Source organism: Pezoporus occidentalis, unplaced genomic scaffold, assembly GCF_034315485.1.
Source record: "Pezoporus occidentalis ecotype Australia unplaced genomic scaffold, CSIRO_AGI_Poc_V1 ctg68, whole genome shotgun sequence".
NCBI lineage: Eukaryota > Metazoa > Chordata > Aves > Psittaciformes > Psittacidae > Pezoporus > Pezoporus occidentalis.
This window is the reverse complement of record NW_026916030.1, coordinates 5,991,855-6,016,068: the sequence shown is the minus strand read 5'-3', so window position 1 is coordinate 6,016,068 and position 24,214 is coordinate 5,991,855. Positions and strand designations below refer to the sequence as shown.

The following is a 24,214-nucleotide window of genomic DNA, read 5'->3' as shown; positions in this document are numbered from 1 at the left end:
GGAGCATTGAATGTTTACACAGTGGGGCTTGAGGGAAGCTATTGAACTGAGTGATCATCTGGCAAGAATAGTATTGATAAATTGATCTCTTGAAAGCAGCGGTGTCTCGCTTTTGTCAATGGATAAAACCACAGAGCATGGGAAAAGAGCATTTTTCCTTTGCTTGCTAGGAGCAGCACCCTGAAGAGGAACTGATAAAGTCCAAGGAGGATGAAGTAAATGCAAGCTGGCAGCGTCTGAAGGGACTTGCCCTTCAGAGGCAAGGAAAACTCTTTGGGGCAGCTGAAGTTCAGCGCTTTAACAGGTATGGTCTTGGCTGGATCTGCTGAAGTGATGTAACATTTGTGTGGATGTTTAATGAGGCATTCAGCTCTATCCAGTAGTATGAGAAGAGCTACTGTTGTCTGTTACGGTTTTGCTTTATTCTTCCTCATGACTTGTTGAAAGAGGGCATTGTTGCTCTAGAATTGCCTCAGAATAGTCATTCTGATTTAGCTGTTCAACACTTGGCAGTTTTGCTTTCCTTTCCTCTGAGGGCTTTCCCCCCCAGTTCTGTCCTAGATGAGCCTTAAAAGGTTTTTATTGTCAGCTGGATGTCAGTGCAATTGTTCTCAGAGGTCTTTGGACAGTGTCTTGCTGTGCTCATCCCCATCTACAGCATTTTGAGATTTGCTGTTAGTAAGTTGGAGAAAGGTCCGGAGTGGGAAATGTACCTACTAAGTGGTGTTGCTCAGTAGTGCTATAATTCCTTGCTTGCATCTGGTGACACCATCTGAAGAGGGGCTGCCAATACACTTCAAGGGGGTTTGAGGTTTTTAAAGTCCAGTGTTTTCAAGGGCTGACTGTGGTGTCTCTCCCAGTACTCCTGGCATATGTACAGGAAAACATCCTGCTTTCTTCCCTTTTCGGTACAAGATAGACTGTTTTCAATTTGTGCTTTGTTCTGAAGGGATGTGGATGAAACAATCAGCTGGATTAAGGAGAAAGGGCAGTTGATGGCCTCAGATGATTTTGGCAGAGACCTTGCCAGTGTGCAGGCATTGTTGCGTAAGCATGAAGGCCTGGAGAGAGATCTTGCAGCTCTTGAAGATAAGGTACCCATGCAAGATGCATTCTTACTTACAATTTGTAAGAAGTAAGCTGCTTGTAAAAGGCTAGAAGCTTACTCCCTGTTTGTGACCTGGTTTAGGTTAAAGCCCTTTGTGCAGAAGCTGACCGTTTGCAGCAGTCTCACCCAATAAATGCCTCTCAAATTCAAGTGAAACGGGAGGAGCTGATCGCCAACTGGGAACAGATCCGAACTCTGGCAGCAGAGAGGCATGCTCGCCTTAATGACTCCTACAGGTAGGAATGCCGTCATGCTGAAGTGACCTTTCTTCCTCAGATGGATTTGACAGAATGCTCTTGGGAAGAGAAAAAAAGGGATGCCATTTCCAACATTTTGGGATGGTTCTGGTGTTTTCAGAGGCAGTTTTGTTCACCAAATTATATTTTACAATAACTTCTTGTAGTAAAATAAATAAATGATAAATACATACAGCTTTAGGTCATTCTCTGGCTGTAGATTACTTATGTAAAGAGACACCTAGATGTTTTAGGATGTTTGGTTTTCTATTTTCCCCCATCTGAGTTGTTATCTGCCATTTGAAGTAATGTGGCTTTGTTTTAATACATGTATTGCAAATCTGTTCATGATGAAGTTGTTACGATTCTCAGTGAAGATTATTGTTTGATGTATTGTCCTCAACAAAACGAAATACCTGTTTCTGTGGCAGTTGCTTTGTTGCTGTGGGGTTTGTCTCCATCCAGTCTTGTTTCTACACAAGCCTGGCTGTCTATGAAACACAGTCCTTTAGATCACTACTGAGAAGCCACACTAAAAAGAAACTTAACCTAATCTTGTGGTTAGTTTCCACCCTTCTTGGTTTTGTTTTCCTGCTGTTTGCTCCTTTTCATGATGCAAGATTTATGGTGGTGGAGACTCACACAATAATAATTTTTTCCTTTGCCTTCCTTGTCATCTCTTCACATCAATTAACAGCAAATGTGAAAGGGAAACAAACGGATCACTTTTGCTGATAAGCATGTGCCAAATAACTTCCAGGCATGCTGAAAGGAATTTGAGAATTCATTTGCTTGTTGTTTTAAGGCTGAGGCATGTGCAGCTGAAGCTATCTGTCAGTCTGCACCCCACACTGTTACGATTGTGACAAGCAGTCCGTGGGCTACCTTTAAACGCTCTGCTGGAGAACTGCCTTTTGATTTCTGTTGTCTTCAACATACAGGCTTGTAGTCACGAATATTCCTTTTACTTTGATAAGTTATATGTAAAACAAGTCTTTGAGAAGTTGATTTTGAATGTACCTTTTTTCTATCTATAAAAGGTTTCTTTTTTTGATGGAGAGCCTATTTAGTTACTTAATATTCTGACTGTGAATTGGTATTGTTTTGTTCTATCTGAGGAACAGCTTTTATGTTTGCAACACCTTCTGTGGGGTAAGGATGGAGAAACAATGCAAACTAATTATTCCCAACCATTTTTCATTGTGCTTTCCTAAGGCTGCAGCGCTTTCTTGCGGACTTCCGAGACCTCACCAGCTGGGTGACTGAGATGAAGGCTCTCATAAATGCTGATGAACTTGCCAATGATGTTGCTGGAGCAGAAGCCCTTCTAGACAGACATCAGGAACACAAGGTACAATGGCTATACAGCCAAATCCAGTCAGCAGCCTTCAATAGCTGATCTGTATGTCTGTCACAGTCTCTGAGTCAGAACTGCTGATGTCGTATCACCAGAATCCTTTGATCAGGCAACTAATGCAGTACGAGATGGCTGTCCTGATTTAATGTTTTTACTTTGTTTCTCTATAGTAGGTATACATTAATAAATATTTAAGAATGCTTATGATAATATTTCATTAAAAATCAGATGTGATAGCAGTAATTCAGGCTAATGACTGGTTTAGTTCTCCATCATGAGGAGTTGTAATAAGTAAGCGGAAAGAGAGTGCAGCTTAAAATCAACCTTTAGTTTCGTTTCAACACATGAATTTATACTTACCTACACTGTAAGGTAGTACATTTCATTCTAGTTTTCCTGTTAAGGGTAATGTATTTAAAGATAGCTTAAGGTTTATCATTCAGGTGTTATTTTCAGTAGCAGTTTTCGTATTCTGACACTATCCCGAGATAAATTTTGGTAACAGCTCATTCATGTCCTCTTTCATAGGGAGAAATTGATGCCCATGAAGACAGCTTCAAATCTGCTGATGAGTCTGGCCAGGCTTTGCTTGCTGCTGGGCATTATGCTTCCGATGAAGTTAAAGAAAAGGTAAGTGGAGAGCAAGAGCTCCTGGAAGAATTTAAGAGCTTTTCTTACAAATAGCTCTGCAGTCAAAAATGTGATTGTCCATTTAATATCTCTCTGTAGATGTAGTTTGGAAAAGGAGAGGTTTCTGGCTGAAGTCAGAAACTTGTGGCCACCGTTGAAGCTTGATAAATTAACAAAAGGCTTGCCCTATGTGAGGGTGATGCTCTCAGTAATAGGAGGATTCTTTACACAGGAGATCATTTTCAGTCTGGTGTTAAACCGCTTTTTTAGAGTCACAACTTGGCTTTACATTGGGATGGAAGTGAACCAAACTGTTAGATAAAACTGTTCTGTATTCCTCTTCCCAATTCATTAGCTGACCATCCTCTCGGATGAAAGATCTGCCTTGCTAGAATTATGGGAGCTTCGCAGGCAACAGTACGAGCAGTGCATGGACCTGCAGCTTTTCTACAGAGATACTGAACAAGTTGACAACTGGATGAGCAAACAAGAAGTGAGTGCACATCTTTGAACTCTCCAGATACGGTTGGTTTTCATTTCAAGGCTGCATCTGTAGACTTAAAACAATTGGTTTATGGGTGGAGTGACTGCCACTAAGCATGCACTAGGGAGCAGGGTGCTGGGCAGAGTTATTTATCTGACTGCCCCAGCTGCTACAATGACTGTTTCCATCTAAGGTTTTAACTGTTGTGACAAGTTGGCTTGAGATTGCTTTTGTGTATGTTAACTCTTGTAAAGTGATGGTTGAATAACAAGCTAAAAAGAATTATTCGGAACCTGTTAGAGGCATACAGGGAACACTATCCCAATACATCATCCTTTACTTCTCAACATCACTGACGCTGCTTGAGCTGACTTAGAGCAGCTAAGCATGGAAACATAAAAATATGTTTGTTTCCTGACTTCAGGCATTTCTTCTAAATGAAGACCTTGGTGATTCTCTGGATAGTGTGGAAGCTCTTCTAAAGAAGCATGAAGACTTTGAGAAATCCCTAAGTGCCCAAGAGGAGAAAATCACAGTAAGACATTTACATTAGGTGATCACTAAATGGGCAAGAAATAAAACAAGTGAATTTGTTGCCTAGGGAGGAGACACTGCTGGAGAATGACAGAGGAGGATGGGGTTTGCTCTGTAGGATGATCCACTGTTGTGTGGGATGTATTATCTCTAAATTATGTGTAGTGTCTCTAAAATGGAAAATAATGGAAAAGACAGGATAGGACTTGATTGCTGCCTCAGAGAGCTGGGTAACCCAGTACTTTCATATCATGCCAGCACCCATGTGAATGAAGGTTTGTCAAAATCTGCATTCTTCCACATGTAAGATGATGGTACGCATAAAGAAGGGTATAACAATGCTATCTGAATGGGGTTTTGTTAGTTTTACAGTGATAAACCTTTGAGAACTAATCTACTAACTAAACTTGCACTAACAATGTGTATTACCCCAAGTAAATGGAAACCTGTTTTCTCTTTAGGCCTTAGATGAGTTTGCTACTAAATTGATTCAGAATAACCATTATGCCATGGATGATGTTGCTACACGCAGAGATGCTGTAAGTATCTAAAACACATTTGTACTCTAGACTTCAAATCATAGTTTTCTGTATTTAAATGTTATGACTGCAGTACATGACAGCAAATAGAGCAGAGCTCTCACGAAAGTACAATGCAGTGGTGGTTCTTACAAGCTTGAGGGATTTAAAAACCTTTAAACGTTTACTTCTATTTCAGCTGCTGAGCCGCCGAAATGCCCTTCATGAAAGAGCCATGTACCGCCGTGCTCAGCTGGCAGATTCCTTCCACCTGCAGCAGTTCTTCCGAGACTCTGATGAATTGAAGAGTTGGGTTAATGAAAAAATGAAAACTGCAACAGATGAGGCATACAAGGTAGACACAAAGACAAATGTTAGAGTCATTTTAAGGCAGTACCAGGCTTAATATAATCAGCCTAATGACACGAAGCAATGTCAGCCAAAATGTTGCTGATAGTAGGCAGAATTAATGGCAACAGAAGGAGCTGTGATTTCTCCCTGACCCCAAGGGGGATTTTCCCATCATGCTGTAATCATGCTTATTGAACAGCTTAAGCTTTCTGATTTAGGCATATTTTTGGCACCAAATCCTCTGGCAGTATCTTGGCATGTAAATGAGTGTACTCTAATTTTAAAGTTCTTCAGATAGATACTCATTTTGGACTGAAGGGTTCTTTTATTTCTTCATCTGTAGGACCCATCAAACTTACAAGGTAAAGTTCAGAAACATCAGGCTTTTGAAGCAGAGCTTTCTGCTAATCAGAGTCGTATTGATGCACTGGAGAAAGCTGGCCAGAAGTTGATAGATGTCAATCACTACGCATCTGATGAAGTGGCAGCTCGCATGAATGAAGTTATCAGCTTGTGGAAAAAGCTTCTGGAGGCCACTGAACTCAAAGGTATGACTTGCTCAGAAGAATATGGCTAATTCTTTTGCTAGAGAGTTTAGCTGGGAGAAGACAGGAAGGGAGTTAAATGAAGTGGAAACTATAAGTCATTTTTTTCTCTTGCCACTCTCTTGGTCAGGCATAAAACTGCGTGAAGCCAATCAACAGCAGCAGTTTAATCGCAATGTGGAAGACATTGAGCTGTGGCTGTATGAAGTAGAGGGTCACTTGGCTTCTGATGATTATGGAAAAGACCTTACTAATGTGCAGAATCTTCAGAAGAAACATGCCCTGCTAGAGGCAGATGTTGCTGCCCATCAGGTAAGGGAAATCATTTTTCTTCTTGTCATTTCAGATTTCCTCACTCAGAAGTACTCACTGCAGAGACCTTAGCAGGTCTGGATTGTCATGATTTTTGTAGTTTTGGGCTTTACAGCTTATTTATCAGAAATAATTTTGAACTGAAATGTAAATGTATGTCTCTAAGAGCAATATCTTTGCCTTTGACAAAAATAAGCTTTTGAAAAAGGACAGTGATTCCATACTGTGAGCTGCTGACAGCACAGCGTTGTTTTGTGCTGGGAATATCAACTTAAAATGATGTGCTGTGCATTGCGTAGGAAATAATTCTCCCTTAGACTCTCCATTTGCAAACAGCTTATTCGTGTTCAGTTTGTTTTCATTATAGCTCTAAGAAACGGGAGGGAAGGGAGAACAGATCAGTTTTGAAATGTAGCACTTTATAGCAAATGATTCCTTCGTTTGCTGATGATCTTTTAGGGGGGATAAAATCCACAGCACGACAGTCAACAAAATCTGGCTTTCCACAACTGGAACTGCCAGTTAATTGCTAACAGTTGAGAAAAGGTTTGTGTAGAGTAGCACATCTGTAAGGTTAATGTAACTTCAAGGATCTTTATTTTATAAAATTGACAGACTGAAACCAATTGCATTTACGTAACATTGAATATTATCCGGGGTCTAATTATCACCAAACTGATTGCACTGGCAGCATGCAGCTGAAGTTCTCTTCTTCTGTCACAAGATAACTTACTTAGACCTGAAAATATTTACAGTCGCTGAAGCCATCTTAGAGAAATCCTGACATAATGCTATTGCTGGGTTAATTTTAGGATCGTATAGATGGCATTACCATCCAGGCACGCCAGTTCCAGGATGCTGGGCACTTTGATGCTGACAATATCAAGAAGAAGCAAGAAGCTTTAGTAGCTCGTTACGAAGCTCTGAAGGATCCTATGGTAGCTCGAAAGCAGAAACTTGCAGACTCTCTTCGCCTGCAACAGCTCTTCCGTGACATTGAGGATGAAGAGACCTGGATTAGGGAAAAAGAACCCATTGCAGCTTCAACAAACCGAGGTTGGTCCATCCTGGTACCTCCAGGATTTCAGTGACAAAATTGCTCTGTTATAATCTGTCTCTTTACGGAAGATTCCCTAGAAATTTCTGAAACGTTTCTTATAATTGCCATTGCCTGGAGTTCCGGATTTGCCATCACCCATGGCTCTTTAACTGTTACATTACTTCTAAAATTTGAATGGGTAGGAGTTTTCAGTGCTCTGTCTTCATTGTGATAGCACTTACTCTGCAGGTTGTCTAATGCTGGTTGCAGCTGCCTTCACATTTTTGGTTAATGACCCAGAATGAGCTGATGAACTGTTTTCTTTCTTTCAGGCAAAGACTTAATCGGTGTCCAGAATCTGCTAAAGAAGCACCAGGCTTTGCAGGCAGAAATTGCAGGCCATGAGCCCCGCATTAAAGCCGTCACACAGAAGGGAAATGCTATGGTTGAAGAGGGTATGTCTCAGTGGTTTTAACTACTCCTCTTTCAGAAATCCAGAAGTCTTAATACTGGACTTTGGTCCTGTATGGTTAAAGATCAGTGCCTGTTTTTATCCAGATACCTGCTGGCAGGATGAACTTCTGGTCATTCTTCAACCTAAAACTAGGTTCCTTGATGGGAACCTGTCATGATTTTCACAGATGTGCATCTGCTCTTGACAGGCACATATGATCCCTGTATTCAGCACCTTTGTGCCTATGATATTTAGTCTCCATTTTTAAGCCTATTAAAGGCTTATATCAGCAGGCACATATGATGCCTGTATTCAGCACCTTTGTGCCTATGATATTTAGTCTCCATTTTTAAGTCTATTAAAGGCTTATATCAGAGATACATAGTTGCGAGAGAGAATCCTTCACAAAGACAATACGAGTTATTCCTGCTTTTAAATTAGTAGGCATCTTTATTTCTAACTGGGTTTTCTTGACACCAGATTACTCAAATTCCCTGATTCCAGGATTCAGAATGCTGGTCTGAAGTAAGATTTTGTCTGCTGCCAAAACTGCCACTGGAAAAAGGTGGCTTTTTGTGTTGTATCACTGAAAAGAAATATTATGATGTGGCTTCTTTGGTTTAGAATGGTTCAAATGTTCCTAGTACAGCTTGATTGACAGGTACAGTGTTTTCCAGTCTTAAGGCAAAAGGACAAGCTGAGTTGTGCTTTCATTATTCTAGGCAGAATAGGCTATGTAGGTTTAAATGGGTTTAATTTCTGTGACTTGCAAGAAGTACAGGTAATCTTCAGTTCCCTCTCCTGTTACATAGGACATTTTGCAGCTGAGGATGTGAAAATCAAACTGAATGAGCTAAACCAAAAGTGGGACTCACTGAAAGCTAAAGCATCTCAACGTCGACAAGACCTAGAGGATTCCCTGCAAGCTCAGCAGTACTTTGCTGATGCTAATGAGGCAGAATCGTGGATGAGGGAAAAGGAGCCCATTGTAGGCAGTACAGACTATGGAAAAGATGAAGACTCTGCTGAGGTATTTGAGATTGTTTGAATCTGTTTTGCATAAACACAGCAAGGATTTGTCCAGTGGTAAAAAAATGAGCTCTGCTGATTTTGAGATTCATACAAAAAATGGCAGAAGACTCTTGCATCAAGCTGAATTTTGGCTCTGAATCAAAAGATGACAGTTTTCCCTGTGTCTTCATTAGTGTACATGGAATTTTCCTGTTCAGTATATTAAATCAGTTGTGAGGAAACATTACATTTACTTTGCATCAGCTCTTTTACAGGGGTTTTTTGCTTGGTTTTGATAAAGTATAATGAGACTAATGTCAGCAAATTCTTCATGGGACGTTGCATCTCAGTATGAGTCTGGTTTTTAGTAGTTCATTGCTCTGGAAGTAATTTTTTGTCTAGAGTTATTTTCCTAGTGTCATTCTGCAGTCAAACCCAACATCCCAGACACTGCTGACTGACAGTTCATCAAATTGAAGTGCAGTTTAAAGGCATACTTTCAAACTTAACACCATTTCCAGCGTGATACGTGGTATTCCTGGTCAGAACAAAAAGAATGTTTCTGAGATAAGGTAGAGCAAAAGCACCAGAAGCATTTGGAGCACTATCTAGCCTGTGAATAAATAGAAGTGGTTATTCTCATGAGAGTCACAAGACTGGCAGCTCTGAAAAACACACATTCCCTGTGTATGGAGCCAAAGTATGTATTTTAAGCAGCGAGGTATTTGTAAAATGGTGTACATGTTGTTTTTGTCTTTCACTTTCAGGCTCTTCTGAAGAAACATGAAGCTTTGATGTCTGATCTTTCTGCTTACGGCAGTAGTATACAGGCTTTAAGGGAACAGGCCCAGTCATGCAGGGTAAGGAAAGATGCTAATCATGTTGCTGAAATTCTTGGGTCAGCAAAAGGTAAAGACAAAGCCTAATAACAGTGGTTGTTTTTGAGAACCTGTTGCAGACTGTACTTGATTTTCTCAAAAGAATTAGTGGTCTGTTTTTATAATTACAACAGACAGCTGTGTTGCCTAAGAAGAAGACAGTGTAATGTGGTTTTCAAGGTTTGAGCCCAGACAGCACCTCAGCTAAGTCTATCTGCATTTGTTTCAACAGGAATAATTTTAAGGCATTACAGTAGCTTTAACTAAGGCTGTTAGGACAACTACATTGATTGTCATAAACATGGAATAACTCATTTTTCTTGTGTTCCTTCTTTGCTAGCAACAAGTTGCTCCCACAGATGATGAAACTGGAAAAGAGCTTGTTCTGGCACTCTATGATTACCAAGAGAAGAGTCCCCGGGAGGTGACTATGAAAAAGGGAGATATCCTCACCTTACTCAACAGCACCAACAAGGTACACTCTTGCCTTCTGGTTTTTGCTGAGCTGCTTGGCTCACTTGGGGTTGTGTGCTCTGCAGAGCTTGTTTTGGGGTTCCTTTGGGTTTGTCTTATTAAAAAGCATTCAAAGAAGTTAAAGAATTTGCATATTTAGTCCCTGTTCCCTTTCAGCGCTTTAGCATACCTCTTCAGCTCATTCTCATGACTCCTCTATAGCTTCCAAGTCAGATAAACAACATCTGTTCTAGGGCATGTGTCTGTCAGAAAACTTACTTTCCTATTGTTGTGGAATTTTTGACCCAACACAAGGGGAGACACAGAAGGTAACGAATAGGTGTCTTCAAGAAACTGTTTGTCTGAAACGATCTCCATCGAAAGAGCAAACTGTTGGGAGCATCACTGGTTTAGTGGTCATTTGGGGTTTTTTTCTTTCCAGGACTGGTGGAAGGTGGAAGTTAATGACCGTCAGGGATTTGTACCGGCTGCCTATGTGAAGAAACTGGATCCTGCCCAGTCTGCATCCCGAGAGAATCTCCTGGAGGAGCAGGGCAGCATAGCATTGCGACAGGAGCAAATTGACAACCAGTAAGATTTAACTGATGATACATGACACCCATTCAGCATTTGCTGGCTTGGCCATTGCTTCACATATGCCGGAAGCTGAGGTTGCTGCTTGTTACACTAGGGAGTAATTAATTGGAGCAAAACAATTGGCTTCTTTACCAGGGCACCGTATTCAGTCATTCCTATTCTAAATTTTCTTACTGCTTTTCACATTTTTTAACTGTAAAACTCATGACACTAGAGCTCAACTTGCTGTCTGACCTCAGTATTTTGTGTTCTTTTTGTTGTTGTACTTAACAACTTAAAACTTGTTTGTGAGTTATATCTGTCCTAAGCAGCTCTTGTATTTGTAATTGTCACTTCTTAATGTTTGATCTGTTTTGAAAAGCTTTCTTAAATTTGGTTTCATGAAGTACAGTGCCCTCCCTATACAGGGCTGCCTCTGGAGGTGACCTCCTCAGGAGCTGTGACTTCTTTGGTGCTAGCTCATTACTTGTGTTCCTGAAATGTTGTGCCATTATGGGCTAAAAAGTGTCCCCTCCTTTTTGAGGAACATGCCATTGCAAATAGAGAAGGCTCCTAAAGCACGTGGTAGTTAGAGATTAGTGCAAGCAAGGGCTGTGGGTGATAGCTGTGAGCTACTGGCTCATCTTATCAAGCCATTTGGAAGCCAAAGCCGAAAGTTTTACGCATACTCCCATCTGTTTGCACAGCTCTGCTGTCATTCTGCATGAGAATATCTTCCCACTCACTTGTTTTGAGTCACCAGTTATTACAATGACATACAATAATAACTACCTTTAGCTCTAGAATTAAAAAGCAAAAAGCTTGTACCAGTGAGAAGAAAGGATACTGGAAAACTGACACATTACTCAGGATTTTAATAATGTGTAGTTTTCCCTATGGATTTTCATGCTGCTTTTAAGAACTACAACAGGGGTTCCGTATTTTAGAGCCAAGGAGAGGGGGCCACTCTTTTAGTCTACAACCCCATGGCACAATGATCAGGAAACGAGGAGACCTTATAGAGAGAGTTGCACTGTACTGCTGAAGTTTCCTTATGTGAATTGTACTCCTGGTCTTATTTGCTTTGTTTGCTTCTGAATGACACCTAATTTTCTCCATTTAAATGTGAACTCTTAACCATCTCCTACCACAGACAACCCATGGATGGAGCTGCTGCTTTCATTATTTTTGTTAATCTGACTAATTTTTTGCATGCATTTGCTGTGCTCCCTCTGTCTGTGCAGGACTCTTATAACTAAGGAAGTCGGCAGTGTATCTCTGCGTATGAAACAGGTCGAAGAACTGTGAGTAGGATTAGTCCTTTCTAAACCATGCTGTCTCCATACTGTCACTGTTCATTCTCCTTTGTTTGTTTATTTCTTTGGGAAAGCTGCTCCAAAGAGACATAAAGGAAGCAATTTGTGATGTGAATTGGTTTCAGTGTAGACGAGTGTCATGGTACGTGTTCTTTATAGCCAGCTACCCAGCCAGCTGCTTATCTTGTTGGTCACCTCTGTGCTGCTGAATGGGTTGATGTTGTTTTCCATTATGCTGATTTTGCTTACCTTATGAGGCTTTAGTGATACCTAGACTGTTCTCTTTAAAAAAAAACATCTCTTTTCTGAGGTGCAGACAGAAATACTAGTTTGTTATATATATATAATATATATACATGAAGTGTTTCATCACATGAGTGTCTTAGAGCTTGGAAAGGGTGGAGTTATCCTAGTTTATTGTATAAAATAACATGCAGAGTAATCCAAAAGCATTAGTTTATTTACATAGGATGACTGGGTTTTATTATGAAAGTAATTTAATTTTCAAACTTGTGCTCATGTCTCCTGAAAAAATACCAAGATTGTGTTGTGAGTCTTGGAAATTGCTGGGAGATCCAAAGCAGTGGTGTTCATCAGCTGTGCCTGGCAGCCTTTTCATAGGGAATGTATTTCTTGAGGATCAGAAGGGAAAGTATTATGTTAACCTCTGAAGTGTTGCAAAGCAGCTTTGAGGTAAGGTCTGCTTCTAAAGGAATTTTGCCCTGGATCCTCTGTGAGCTTCACAAGTATTTAATATCTAAAATTGTATGCTGAAGCATACATCTGCAGTTAGGGCAGGCTTCAAAACAGGGTTTTCCCCAAGTCAGGGTAGGATGTTTCTATTCAAACCTAATACAAAAGATTCTTAGTTCCATTCTATTCAGTCTTAAACCAGGGTAGGCAGGAGACTGCAAAGTTGCTGCTTCCATGAAAGACTTAGAGTTGATTATCAGCTTGATGTGTAGAAATTACAGCCCAGGGTATCGAGGATTTTCTTCAACAGACTTTGTCCTCTCTGAGTTACTTGCTAGGAAAATGCTACATCATTGAACTCTTCAAGCTGGGAGGTGTAATTGCTCGGTGTTTGCCTCTGTGCTCCAAGGTGGGAAATGAAAACGTTACAGGGCTGCCCTTTCCCCACTTGAGGCCCTGCAGGTATCTCAGCAGTGTCTTCCATTATTTGATTTAATAACACCAAAATTAATATCTTCATGCCTTAATAATGAGAATCAGTTGCTGCTGTTGATCACTGTAGTAGACCAATGTGCGGTCTGATGGAGGATATAAAAAGCCATCCAGATGCAGCCAGAATATCTCATCTTCCAGAAGACTTAAAATAGGGTAGGAGTAAGAATGGATGTGGCTTTTCTGAATGCAGATTCTTTAAAAACAAGCATTATTCATTGCTGAAGAAATCTGTAATTCAGTACCAATGACTAAAGCTTCTGTTGGCTTTTATTCAGCAATAGCTGGGGAAAGGTCTTGTAGGACGGATCCTCTGTATTTAGCTGGTTGCCAGGACTCAAAGAGGAGTCACTGGTTTTCATGTGGTTTTAAAACATTGACTGCTCCTTTGAGGTTTATTTGCCTCTTCAAGCCAATTTAAGCATTTTAGAGGTTTTACTTTGCATTTATTCTAATGTAAATGAGAAGTAATTTCACTGATGATGTTGGGAATTCCACAGGTATAAAAACAGTGTATGTGAAATGAGTTTCATGGATTTCCAGTTTAATGTAGTTGTGTTATCAAAAAAAAAAAAACCTTTTAAAAAATATCCAGCAGATTTTGCAATGAATAATGGCTAGGTGAAACATTTATGTCCAAAAGCTGGGAGGTAGTGGATTTTAATGATTCAGTAGCAAACTTGATGTACTATAGGGAAACACCTCTTGTAAAGCAAGACCTATGGAGTCATTCCTGCACTGCAGTGCTGCTGTAGCTTGAGAGCCTGTCCTGACCTCAGCTGTGATTAGGGTTTGTTTTTACCCAGTGAAGTGTTGCATGTGGAAAATCTCATTTTGGTGTGCGCATCCATGTAGAGGAGAGACACGTACAGTCTACATCGACCTATGCACAAGTAGATCATTCTGTACAAGAACAGTGTAGGCTGCAGGGATATCCCACAGCTCTGGTGAGACCAGTACTTGGTAAATTACTGTGACTCTGCTCACTGTAACCTGCCCCCACTTCCCTTTTCTGCTTGTTCCAGGTATCACTCTCTTCTTGAGCTGGGAGAAAAGCGGAAAGGCATGCTGGAAAAAAGCTGCAAAAAATTCATGCTTTTCCGTGAAGCCAATGAGCTTCAGCAGTGGATCAATGAGAAGGAAGCTGCTCTCACAAATGAGGAAGTGGGTGCTGATCTGGAGCAGGTGGAGGTGCTACAGAAGAAGTTTGACGATTTTCAGAAGGTGTGTTGTAATGATGCATAATGGGTATGTTAGTTTTGCCCTTTCCTGTCAATTTTTCTGATCATATATCTCTGATAATCCTTAATAGTTGAGAAGGAAACATAACTTTGATTGGAAATAAGAAGATAGAGATGTTTTATGATGGTAGAGAGAATTCCACATTCTCAAAAGTCTTCAGTTTGGTTACAGTCTCCAGGTTGCTACATGCTTCACAGCTCCCAGAGGACTGGAAGTTCTCTTTCAGAACATTCAAATATAGACTCTGCCAAGCTCTGGAGGAATTTCATTTTGTGCAAAGCATAACCTTTGGTTAAGTCTTCCTTTTCATTGAAAGGAAAGATCCATTTTGATTTCCATCTGTTCATTTTTTCCCAAGATGAGAAAAACATCATTCCGTGCTTCAGAATGCTTGTAGGCTTTCAGCTTGCTTTTTTTATCTCCCAGTGTTTACAATACTAGTTGAGGTTTTATTTATTGGTTTATTAATTTATTTTATTTGCATGAGATAGGAAAGAATTGCTTGGGCAGATGTATTTATTCTGCCCACTTTGATAAGATACTGAGCACTGAAATGCAAAGATGCCTGACCTTTCACATTTGAAAAGACAGTTTTGTAGACATTACCATGTTTACAGCCTGAAAGTTAGCTAATTTGAGCCAACCTTTTATTGTAGGTGAGAAGATGATAGCAGTTATGGGTTTGGGTTCTTTTAGATTAAGCTAATGGTTGAAATTAGAATCTGTCATCTGTTAGAATTTAATTACAAGTTCCCTACTACTGCTTTTTTTAACCAAGTTCCCTTTCTGCTTTACAGAAAGCTCTGTATCAGTCTGTTTGGCTGAAAGTATTTAGGTGTCACAGTAAAATTACTTTCTAAGTTGGCGCTTAGCTAATTCATGCAGTAATAGGGTTAATAGCTTTTGATCTTCATGGTGGTGGTAATGTTGTATACCTGGCAGTTTAAAATGTACTCCAGTCCTGATTGTTTCATTAACTCTGGGTATGGAGAACTCTGGCAGTGAGTTTCTTTAACGTGTTGATGCCTGGTGCTGGCAGCCAGGGTTTCTTGGTGCGGGCTCTCATGCATTATATATTCAGTGGTGACTGTCAAGGTCAAGCCTGCTGAATCGCTTCTGTTTATAAACTAAGTACTTTTCGGCACCCCTGTTGTGCCAGCTTGTTCCACCTGCTTTGCTTGTGCAAATGTTAATGCTCTGATATTTTACTCTCCTGTGCAGGATTTAAAAGCTAACGAGTCGCGTCTGAAGGACATTAACAAGGTTGCCCATGACCTGGAGTCAGAAGGGTTGATGGCAGATGAAGTGCAAGCAGTACAGCAACAGGTCCACTTTTTCTCTGCCTTAGTCTAATCCTTTTGAGAAGCACAAGACTTTCTTCCATTTGTCTGTTGTCTTCTGCTTTGTGTGTCATTGCATGGTTCTAGCTGTTCATCTGTATCATCTCTATCAACTGGTCTGATAGTACTGGTATTCTAACCAGAGATATTTAATGCCTGCTGTTTAGTGTGGCCATCACAAGGGGTACCCTTTAAACTCTATTTTCAAATAGTGCTATAACAAATTGCACCACTTAGAGGTTTATTTTTCTTTTGGGGGGAATGAAAAGGCTCTAAAATAATACTAAAAGTCATGGAGAATCTGTGCATTAGCTTTGCTTCGTAGGAATCTGAAATTTCAGCCTTTGTTGGGTTTTCTGTTTTGAGGGGTTTGGTTTTTTTTAGTAACCTATTTTTTTGCCAGCTTTTCACATACTTGTGCTATTATAAATAATTACTGTTTATTTGCTGAGCTCTGAGACAACGGGCTGCAGTAGGTGGCTGAGTACTCAAACTCATTTCTGCTACTCGTTTAGTTGTGCAAGCACTATTTGGCTTAATGACACTGGTAACCAATTTGTAAAAGGGTGGAAGCATATCTCCTGCTGGCTTCCCTTTCTCAAAAACATTTCTTTCCATTAGAAAATAACAAGTTATTTCTGTTTGTCCTTTTTTCTTTGCAGGAGGTCTATGGTATGCCCAGGGTAAGTGTTAATTTCTGAGATGGTGTGTCAATTAGAACAGGTTTGGGATGTACAAGTAGAAGTTCAGCCATAATTGTAGCTCATTTCCATGAAGGAACTCAATAATGACTTTGAAAGGACATAAAAAGATTGTCTTATCTTTGATCCCTTTATTTCCTGAATGTCTTACCCCACATCATAAATCAGTGCAGAGCAGGATAACCCCAAATTATGCAAGTGCTTACTTATAGAAATAGATTTACTTTGTTAAGAACGTGGGGAACTTAAAAAGTATCAGAATATGCTAAAAATATTTGAGATTTTGCTTCCTATTTAAAGCTGTTTCTTCACATTTTCAAACAGGATGAAACTGATTCTAAGACAGCCTCTCCTTGGAAGGTAGGTGTCATTACTTAGTAGCATACAAGAGGGAAGTAAAAGTACAGCACATCATCTTTTTTAGACCATAAACCTTCTCATAGGTTTTGCTCTCTTTTCCTTTTTTAATTCCTTCCCCTTTTTAAGACTGTTGACAAAGTGATTTTAATGGTGACCTAGTGTCAGCAAGTATTTGAATTGGGGTTGATTTAGGGTTAGTGACTTTGATTTCACTTTGTTTGCTTGCTTCAACAAGCGTGTTAGTGAAGTTTAGGCATTCAGCAGGAGTTCACCTTCATATACCTGCACACAAATTCTCTCACTATATAGGGATGTCACATAGGTAGTACTCTTCGTTTTAAAAATAAAAGCCATGTAGGCATAGTGAAGTAACTGGCAGCTCTCCAGTTGCAGGTATGACAATAACTGAGATAGGTTTCCAGTAGTATTCTGTAGCCATAGAAATTGCCAACAGTCCATTTTTTACCTCTGCTGCAGAACTCCATTTGGTTTTGAGCTTGACTGATTGCAGTTTTTATACTAACGTTTTTAGGTGTTACTTGGCCACTAGATGCGCAATAGTCCCTGTTCGCTTAGCGTGAGTTCTTTCTTTATGTAGTGAGCAGAAAGAAATGTTTTTATTCCTGAAACTCAAAGCCATTTATATCAATATTCCTTTAGTAAGGAATATGTTGTATGTGTATAGCAGTATCTTTGTCTTCCATTATTCATCTCTAGCTCATTTTCTATGATAGCTAGAAGCCTTTCTCCATTCATTAATGGCTTACAATAGAATAGCTGTCACCCGCTGATGCACAAAAATATCTTCAGTATCTTAGACACTATCCAACATTGTGCTTTTCTGTAGTATTTCATTCCCATGGTTCATGTTCATCACCCTGTTAGACTTAAAGCTGCTTGTACATCTTTTAAGCTGTGGGAATGTGGGGAAAACCAGATAAGTGCAATATTTTGACAGCATTGTAGAAAATGCAGCCATGTCAGCAAGAATTGGTGATTTTCTCAATTAGTTTTTTTCTTGCACAGGGTGTACATGTGTACCTTGACTCCTAAAAGTCGCACAGTAACTTAGCAAACTAAGTTTTTCTGTATGTATATGTGCAAGGGGATGAATTTTGGAAGCAATGCAGCACTGTCAGAAAAGTAGATTGCGTGTTGGAGAGAATTGGTTGTCATTTTTCTGATAAGCCTTCACCGGTTTTCATTATGTTCTAAAAATATCTGAATTCACTGTTAAGCTGATTTTTGTTAAAAACTCAGCCAAGAGCCAAACCATTTGGGTGGTAAGATTTTTTTCCTTTCCCATGGCTAAGAGCTTGGGGTTTAATTCACTCACTGAATGTTGCCTTTAAATTTTCCTCTTCCTTGTCCATATTAAGGCTATTGTTTAGTTTCAGTTTACACTAACAGCATAGTAATCAATTGTGAATTTCTAACTGTTCTTACTCTGATCTATAGAATACCTTGGTATCGCAGCTAATTGTTCTTAGTTGCTTTTGTAATTTACTTGTATTGATTTTCTTACGGTTTGCTTCTCTTAAAAAAACATGAAGAATGAACAGATTTCACTAAACCTGTAAAATCTAGGGTGTTTCTTTCTTCCTACAGTTTGCAGACATATATTTTACAGAGTCTAGTTTTGACCTAGGCCGAATTATTATGGATTTTTAGGGAGTTTTCAGTCTTGATTTTGCTCCAGTTGCTTGGAGTTGACTTTAATGCTGCATTTTTTATTTCTGCCTTTTCCGTACAGTCTGCGCGTTTGATGGTACACACAGTGGCAACCTTTAGCTCGATCAAGGTAATAATACAGCTTTTTCTGAGCTGATTTTAGAGTGGAGAACGTTTGTTACCCTCCCCTTCCATAGTTTTTGTCTTTCATTACTCCTTATAAACCCTTCAGAATCAACTTACCGAAAGAAGCATTGACAGCCGTTGCTGTCAGTGACAAATAGCATTTGCTTCTCAGGTGACATAAGTATCTTATATGCATAAAATCATTTGGTTTTATATCTCAGGGGAAGCCCTTAAACATATTTAATTAGGCTGCTTGAATTTGTGCCTTCTTTGGGAACTGAGCAGAAGAAAGTAGCATTCCCCTATAGGGAAAAGCCAGTCTTGGCTATCTTATTGATAGTCAGGTGAAAGGCCAGTCTCGGCTGTTTCATTGACTGCTTGTTGAAGTTTATTTACTGTAAAAGAGGAGGGCATGGCTCTTTGGTAAACCTTCCAATACTGCTGTCAGGGTTCTCAGGCCCTGAAATAAAGAGTGCAGGTGAAGGGTTCTCGGCACGCTTGCAGCACAGCCTGCAGTGTCCGTGGGGCTGCTTTGCTTGCAGGAGCTGAACGAACGCTGGAGAGCTCTGCAGCAGCTGGCGGAGGAGCGGAGCCAGCTCTTGGGCAGTGCCCATGAGGTGCAGAGGTTCCACAGGTGAGCTCTTTGGTCTTTACAGGCATTGGAGTCCTAAATATGGTGCTGGTGCCGGGGCGTGGAAGGGGTGTCTGTTGGCAGGAGAGGGAGAGAGGAGATCGTGAGGGGAGAGGAGGGGTGGCCATGAGGGGTGAGGGGAGAGCAGGGGGCAGCCATGAGGGGTGAGAGGAGATGGTGAGGGGAGAGCAGGCGTAGCCATGAGGGGTGAGGGAAGAGCAGGGGGCAGTCAGGAGGGGTGAGAGGAGATCATGAAGGGGAGAGCAGGGGCGGCCATGAGGGATGATCATGAGGGGTGACAGGAGATCATGAGGGGAGAGCAGAGGCAGCCATGAGAGGTGAGAGGAGATCGTGAAGGGGAGAGCAGGGGTGGCCATGAGAGATGAGACGAGATCGTGAAGGGGAGAGCAGGGGTGGCCATGGGAAGTGGCGGGAGAGCAGGGGCAGCCATGAGGGGTGAGGGGAGATCATGAGGGGAGATCATGAGGGGAGAGCAGGGGCCGCCATGAGGGGTGACAGGAGATCGTGAGGGGAGAGCAGGGGCCGCCATGAGGGGTGACAGGAGATCGTGAGGGGAGAGCAGGGGCCGCCATGAGGGGTGACACGAGATCGTGAGGGGAGAGCAGGGAGCAGTCATGAGGGGTAAGAGGAGATCATGAAGGGGAGAGCAGGGCTGGCCATGAGAGGTGAGAGGAGAGCAGGGGCAGCCATGAGGGGTGAGAGGAGATGGTGAAGGAGAGAGCAGGGGTGGTTGTGGTGGGTGAGCAGGGCTGGCCATGACAGGTAAGGAAACAGGAGAGGCAGCCATAAGGGGTGAGGGAAAATGGTGAGAGCACGGGAGAGGTGGCCATGAGGGGTGAGGGGAGAGCAGGGGCAGCCATGAAGGGAAGATCATGAGTGGAGAGGTGAGGCGGTCATGAGGGGGGAGAGCAGGGTGGCCATGAGGGTGGAGCGGACACAGGAGAGGCAGCCATGAAGGGATGAGGGGACAGCAGGGACCGCCATGAGAGGTGAGGGGAGAACATGAGGGGTGAGCAGGGGCAGTCATGAGGGAAGATCATGAGGGGAGAGGTGGGGTGGTTGTGAGGGGAGATCATGGGGGGACAGGAGGGGCGGCCATGAGGGGAGAGGTGGGGCAGTGATGAGGAGATCATGAGGTGAGAGCAGGGGCGGCCATCATGGGAGATCCTGAGGAAAAATGAGGGGTGGCCATGAGGGGTAGGGGCAGCAGCCATATAGTGTGGGCCATTGTGAGGGGTGGCTGTGACTGGAAATCATGAGGGGAGATCAGTTTGCCCTTAGTGACATGCTTAGTGGTGGGCTTGACAGTCCTGGGGTAACAATGATCTTAAAGGTCTTTTCCAACCTAGCCGATTTTGTGGTGGGACCAAAGCTAAACAAATCATGCATCAGTCCCCAGTCTGTTCAGTGGAAGTTAGACCACCAGTGGTCCCACGAGAATTCTTTATATTCTTCCTAGGAAAAAAAGGCAGATCTGTTAACATGAAAGCATGGAATTGCTGTGGGCTTGGGAGGTCTGGACTGCTGTCCTGTTTCACCAAAGTTCACTTCACTTGTGTCATCTTGTGAAATAGAGCCATTAATGACGTGAGCTTTTCTGGTTCTCTGCGTGGTATCAGAGATCCCTAGTACGACCTCCAGTTTAATTCTCTTTTTGCCTTCCCTTCACTCAAATCAGAGATGCTGATGAAACAAAAGAATGGATAGAGGAGAAGAATCAAGCGTTAAATACAGACAACTATGGACACGACTTGGCCAGCGTGCAGGCTCTGCAGCGCAAACATGAAGGCTTTGAGAGAGACTTAGCAGCTCTGGGAGACAAGGTGGGATTGTGAGGAAGACAAAGCCAAAAGCACTCTTCTTATCTAGCAAAAATGATTGAACCATAGAAAAGATCCTTTTTGTCTTCGTTGTGTTCATTTCCCTTTCTCTCTTTCTAGGTGAATTCTCTCGGTGAAACTGCCCAGCGCCTGATCCAGTCACATCCAGAATCTGCTGAAGATCTCCAAGAAAAATGTACTGAGTTGAATCAGGCTTGGAATAGTCTGGGAAAACGTGCTGACCAGCGCAAAGAGAAGCTTGGAGATTCTCATGACCTGCAGCGATTCCTCAGTGACTTCAGGTAAAGGTGCTATTCCCCTTCTCCCCCAGTTTGTCTGTCTGGTATGTTATTAGTGAAGTATATATGGCTTATTGTTCTATAGGAGTATTTCAGGGGGGTGTGTGTGTCCAAAAAGGACTGTTTTAACCCTGTTCTGACTTACTTCCATGGAGGGAAGGAAAAATCTTCTATTAATGTGTGTTCCCAGGGACCTTATGTCTTGGATCAATGGAATCCGGGGCCTGGTCTCCTCAGATGAACTTGCAAAGGATGTGACTGGAGCTGAAGCTTTACTGGAAAGGCACCAGGTACGTGAAAGATAAGTGTTTATCAAAAATCAACAAATGTTTCATTTCCTGACACTTTGCATCTAGAGTTCCAAAAATAGATTTGTTCTAGCTCTGCCATCTGTTTATTTGGTAACTCATCTCTGAACCTTTCAGGAACACCGCACTGAAATCGATGCAAGGGCTGGCACTTTCCAGGCATTTGAACAGTTTGGACAACAGCTTCTGGCACATGGGCACTATGCCAGCCCAGAGATCAAGGAGAAACTGGATACTCTAGATCAAGAACGGACGGACCTAGAGAAGGCCTGGGTCCAGCGCAGAATGATGTTAGACCAGTGTCTGGAACTACAGGTACTCTGCTGCACTTTAAGAAAGAAAAGAATTCCTCCTTTCCTGAGAAAGTTTCTTCTTTCGTAGTGATGAGCAGTGCTGTTGGTCTGCCTTTCTCATGCTTGGGAGTTTTTTCTCCCTAGTTGTTCCATCGAGACTGTGAGCAAGCTGAAAACTGGATGGCTGCCAGAGAGGCTTTCCTCAATACAGAAGATAAAGGAGACTCCCTAGACAGCGTGGAGGCACTCATCAAGAAACATGAAGACTTTGATAAGGCAATCAATGTCCAGGTGAGGAGTGTAGCTGAAGAAAGGGGAAAATAGTTTAATTTTTCTTACGCAGATTATTAGCAAAAGAAGTTACCACCATCTGTGCTTTCTAAAATTCAGTTCTAAATACTTAGTCATTTCAGATCTGCTGCAAAAGTTTAGAAGCAGCTGTTGCAGATAAGAATGTTTCACTGCCTACAAACAGTGTAGGAGGAGTGGCAGGTATTTGTGTAAATCCATCTTGAAACAAGAAAAGAAAGCCTTGTTCTGCCCCAGACCCTGCCCACCACTTGACTTTAAGGACCCACAGTTTTAATTTGTGGCTTCTGTTTTTAATAGGAAGAGAAAATTGCTGTCTTACAATCTTTTGCCGACCAGTTGATCTCTGCTGATCATTATGCAAAAGGAGTCATTGCTAACAGACGCAATGAGGTTCTGGACAGGTCAGTATTGCCCTGTGAGATGGGATGCAGATACTGACTGAGAGAGAATGCTCTTTGGCAACATTTTGTAGCGGTTGAACACGATGCTGTGTGCAGCCCTGGTTCTTCATTCAGCACACTTGTGTAATTGCATACAGGTGGCTTCGTCTGAAAGCTCAGATGATTGAAAAGAGGTCAAAGCTGGGAGAATCTCAAACACTCCAGCAGTTCAGTCGTGATGTGGATGAAATAGAAGCTTGGATCAGTGAAAAGCTCCAGACTGCGAGTGATGAGTCATATAAGGATCCCACAAACATCCAGGTGAATATGATTCTCAGCTGAAAAATCAAAATGTGATTTTGAGCTTTGCAAAGCAGTACTCTGAAAAAATTTGCTCTGGAGTTCTTGTTCAGTGGTAACAGGATAATAGACCATGTTGGACATGGTGTCTGTTTAACAGGGAGAAAATGGAAGTTACATTATGCATGAAAGCAGACCCAAAATAGAGCTCACTTGGTAATTATTGATGCATGTAATTAATAAGATATGGGGTATCTGCAGCAGCAAGTTTCCTGAAGAAACCCTGGAGCTATTCTGTCTTTTTCCTAGCATCTAGATAATAAGGAAATGGAGGTTTTTGGGTCTGTGAAGTCTCATTTATTTTTCAGTATGAAGGAATAATACTTAAAGTTACCTCTTATGTTCTAATACTGGTTTATGAAGTAGTATGAATGCACTGAACTACTTCTCTCAATCTGTTTTATAGCTTTCCAAACTGCTGGTAAGTAGTTTGGACTAGCCCTGGTATGTGAACTTGTTTTCTTTGTATAGCTTATGTGTGAGCACAAGGTCTGGTTGCAGTCTGTCGCTCCATCCATCAGTTCATGCAATCTCTTTGTTTTCTGTTAGCTCTTGACCTCCATCCAGGTACAGCTATTGGTCTTCATGTCACGGGTGTGGCTTTTTCTTAATGCCTATTCAGCATCATTTATTTCTGTATTCATTTTGCAGGTGTTCTGCATGATCTGTTGAATTTATTTTGCATTTGGGGCTTTTAGCAGTTAGCCCATAGAAAAAAATGGGTTTCTATCCTCTTTATTCAGAAATTTGCCTATTGGGCCCATCATCCTCCTGTCTGAATCTTCAGCACTGATGATTTGACACATGGCATAATGCCAGCTCTGTTAGCTTGCCTTTGTAGCATCAAATACTCAAGATGGGAGGTTCAATAAAATGATAGACAGCAGTAGCATTGGAAAGGAATGGTACAGAAGGAACACTCCAGAAAAAGATGTGCCAGCTGGAAGGCTGGCAGGACTTGTAGGAATGCAAGAGGTGGAGTAAAATGAGGATACATGGAAGGAGAAAACAGAACAAAGAGCGGGGAAGCTAACGAGTAAGAAAGGAAGACATCATCATTTGCCACTTCAGGCTGTTGTACATTATAGCTTTTTCTTAGTTGAAAAAACTGGTAATTTGATATTAAACGAAAAAGGCTTGTCTGGGATTTGTTTGTCATGGTAGTTATGTGGAGATATGCAATTGGCAGCTTTTTAATTGAGTTTTACATGTTGGTAAATCTTGCTTTGAAGGATGTTTTTATAATATCAGCACTCAGGATTATCAGTTCCCAAACTACAGCAGTTCATGCAGAATTTCTCATGCTGGCGCTATAGTATTTTCCATCTTTTATTTTTAAGCTAACATTTCCTTTCATTCCGTT

At 41.5% G+C, this 24,214-nt stretch overlaps 1 protein-coding gene across 9 annotated transcripts in view; it reads left to right on the top strand.

The window, feature by feature from the left end:
• SPTAN1 (spectrin alpha, non-erythrocytic 1) overlaps positions 1–24,214 on the top strand; it is a 48,349-nt gene that overhangs the window by 10,906 nt on the left and 13,229 nt on the right. For 4 of the 9 annotated variants that reach the window (XM_062641421.1, XM_062641427.1, XM_062641426.1 and 1 more), the window contains 32 exons: positions 171–304; positions 950–1,094; positions 1,190–1,344; positions 2,560–2,695; positions 3,230–3,331; positions 3,687–3,824; positions 4,240–4,350; positions 4,811–4,888; positions 5,067–5,222; positions 5,562–5,766; positions 5,894–6,075; positions 6,888–7,131; positions 7,447–7,569; positions 8,381–8,598; positions 9,347–9,439; positions 9,798–9,932; positions 10,353–10,501; positions 11,731–11,790; positions 14,013–14,211; positions 15,451–15,555; positions 16,232–16,252; positions 16,595–16,630; positions 18,384–18,431; positions 18,970–19,061; positions 20,758–20,902; positions 21,020–21,201; positions 21,389–21,488; positions 21,624–21,821; positions 21,944–22,090; positions 22,409–22,512; positions 22,650–22,812; positions 23,258–23,272. In XM_062641421.1, coding sequence (XP_062497405.1) covers positions 171–304; positions 950–1,094; positions 1,190–1,344; positions 2,560–2,695; positions 3,230–3,331; positions 3,687–3,824; positions 4,240–4,350; positions 4,811–4,888; positions 5,067–5,222; positions 5,562–5,766; positions 5,894–6,075; positions 6,888–7,131; positions 7,447–7,569; positions 8,381–8,598; positions 9,347–9,439; positions 9,798–9,932; positions 10,353–10,501; positions 11,731–11,790; positions 14,013–14,211; positions 15,451–15,555; positions 16,232–16,252; positions 16,595–16,630; positions 18,384–18,431; positions 18,970–19,061; positions 20,758–20,902; positions 21,020–21,201; positions 21,389–21,488; positions 21,624–21,821; positions 21,944–22,090; positions 22,409–22,512; positions 22,650–22,812; positions 23,258–23,272 — 4,119 coding nt within the window. The remainder of the gene's footprint in view (positions 1–170; positions 305–949; positions 1,095–1,189; positions 1,345–2,559; positions 2,696–3,229; positions 3,332–3,686; positions 3,825–4,239; positions 4,351–4,810; positions 4,889–5,066; positions 5,223–5,561; positions 5,767–5,893; positions 6,076–6,887; positions 7,132–7,446; positions 7,570–8,380; positions 8,599–9,346; positions 9,440–9,797; positions 9,933–10,352; positions 10,502–11,730; positions 11,791–14,012; positions 14,212–15,450; positions 15,556–16,231; positions 16,253–16,594; positions 16,631–18,383; positions 18,432–18,969; positions 19,062–20,757; positions 20,903–21,019; positions 21,202–21,388; positions 21,489–21,623; positions 21,822–21,943; positions 22,091–22,408; positions 22,513–22,649; positions 22,813–23,257; positions 23,273–24,214) is intronic. The other 5 variants (XM_062641428.1, XM_062641422.1, XM_062641423.1 and 2 more) reach the window with 3 other exon arrangements.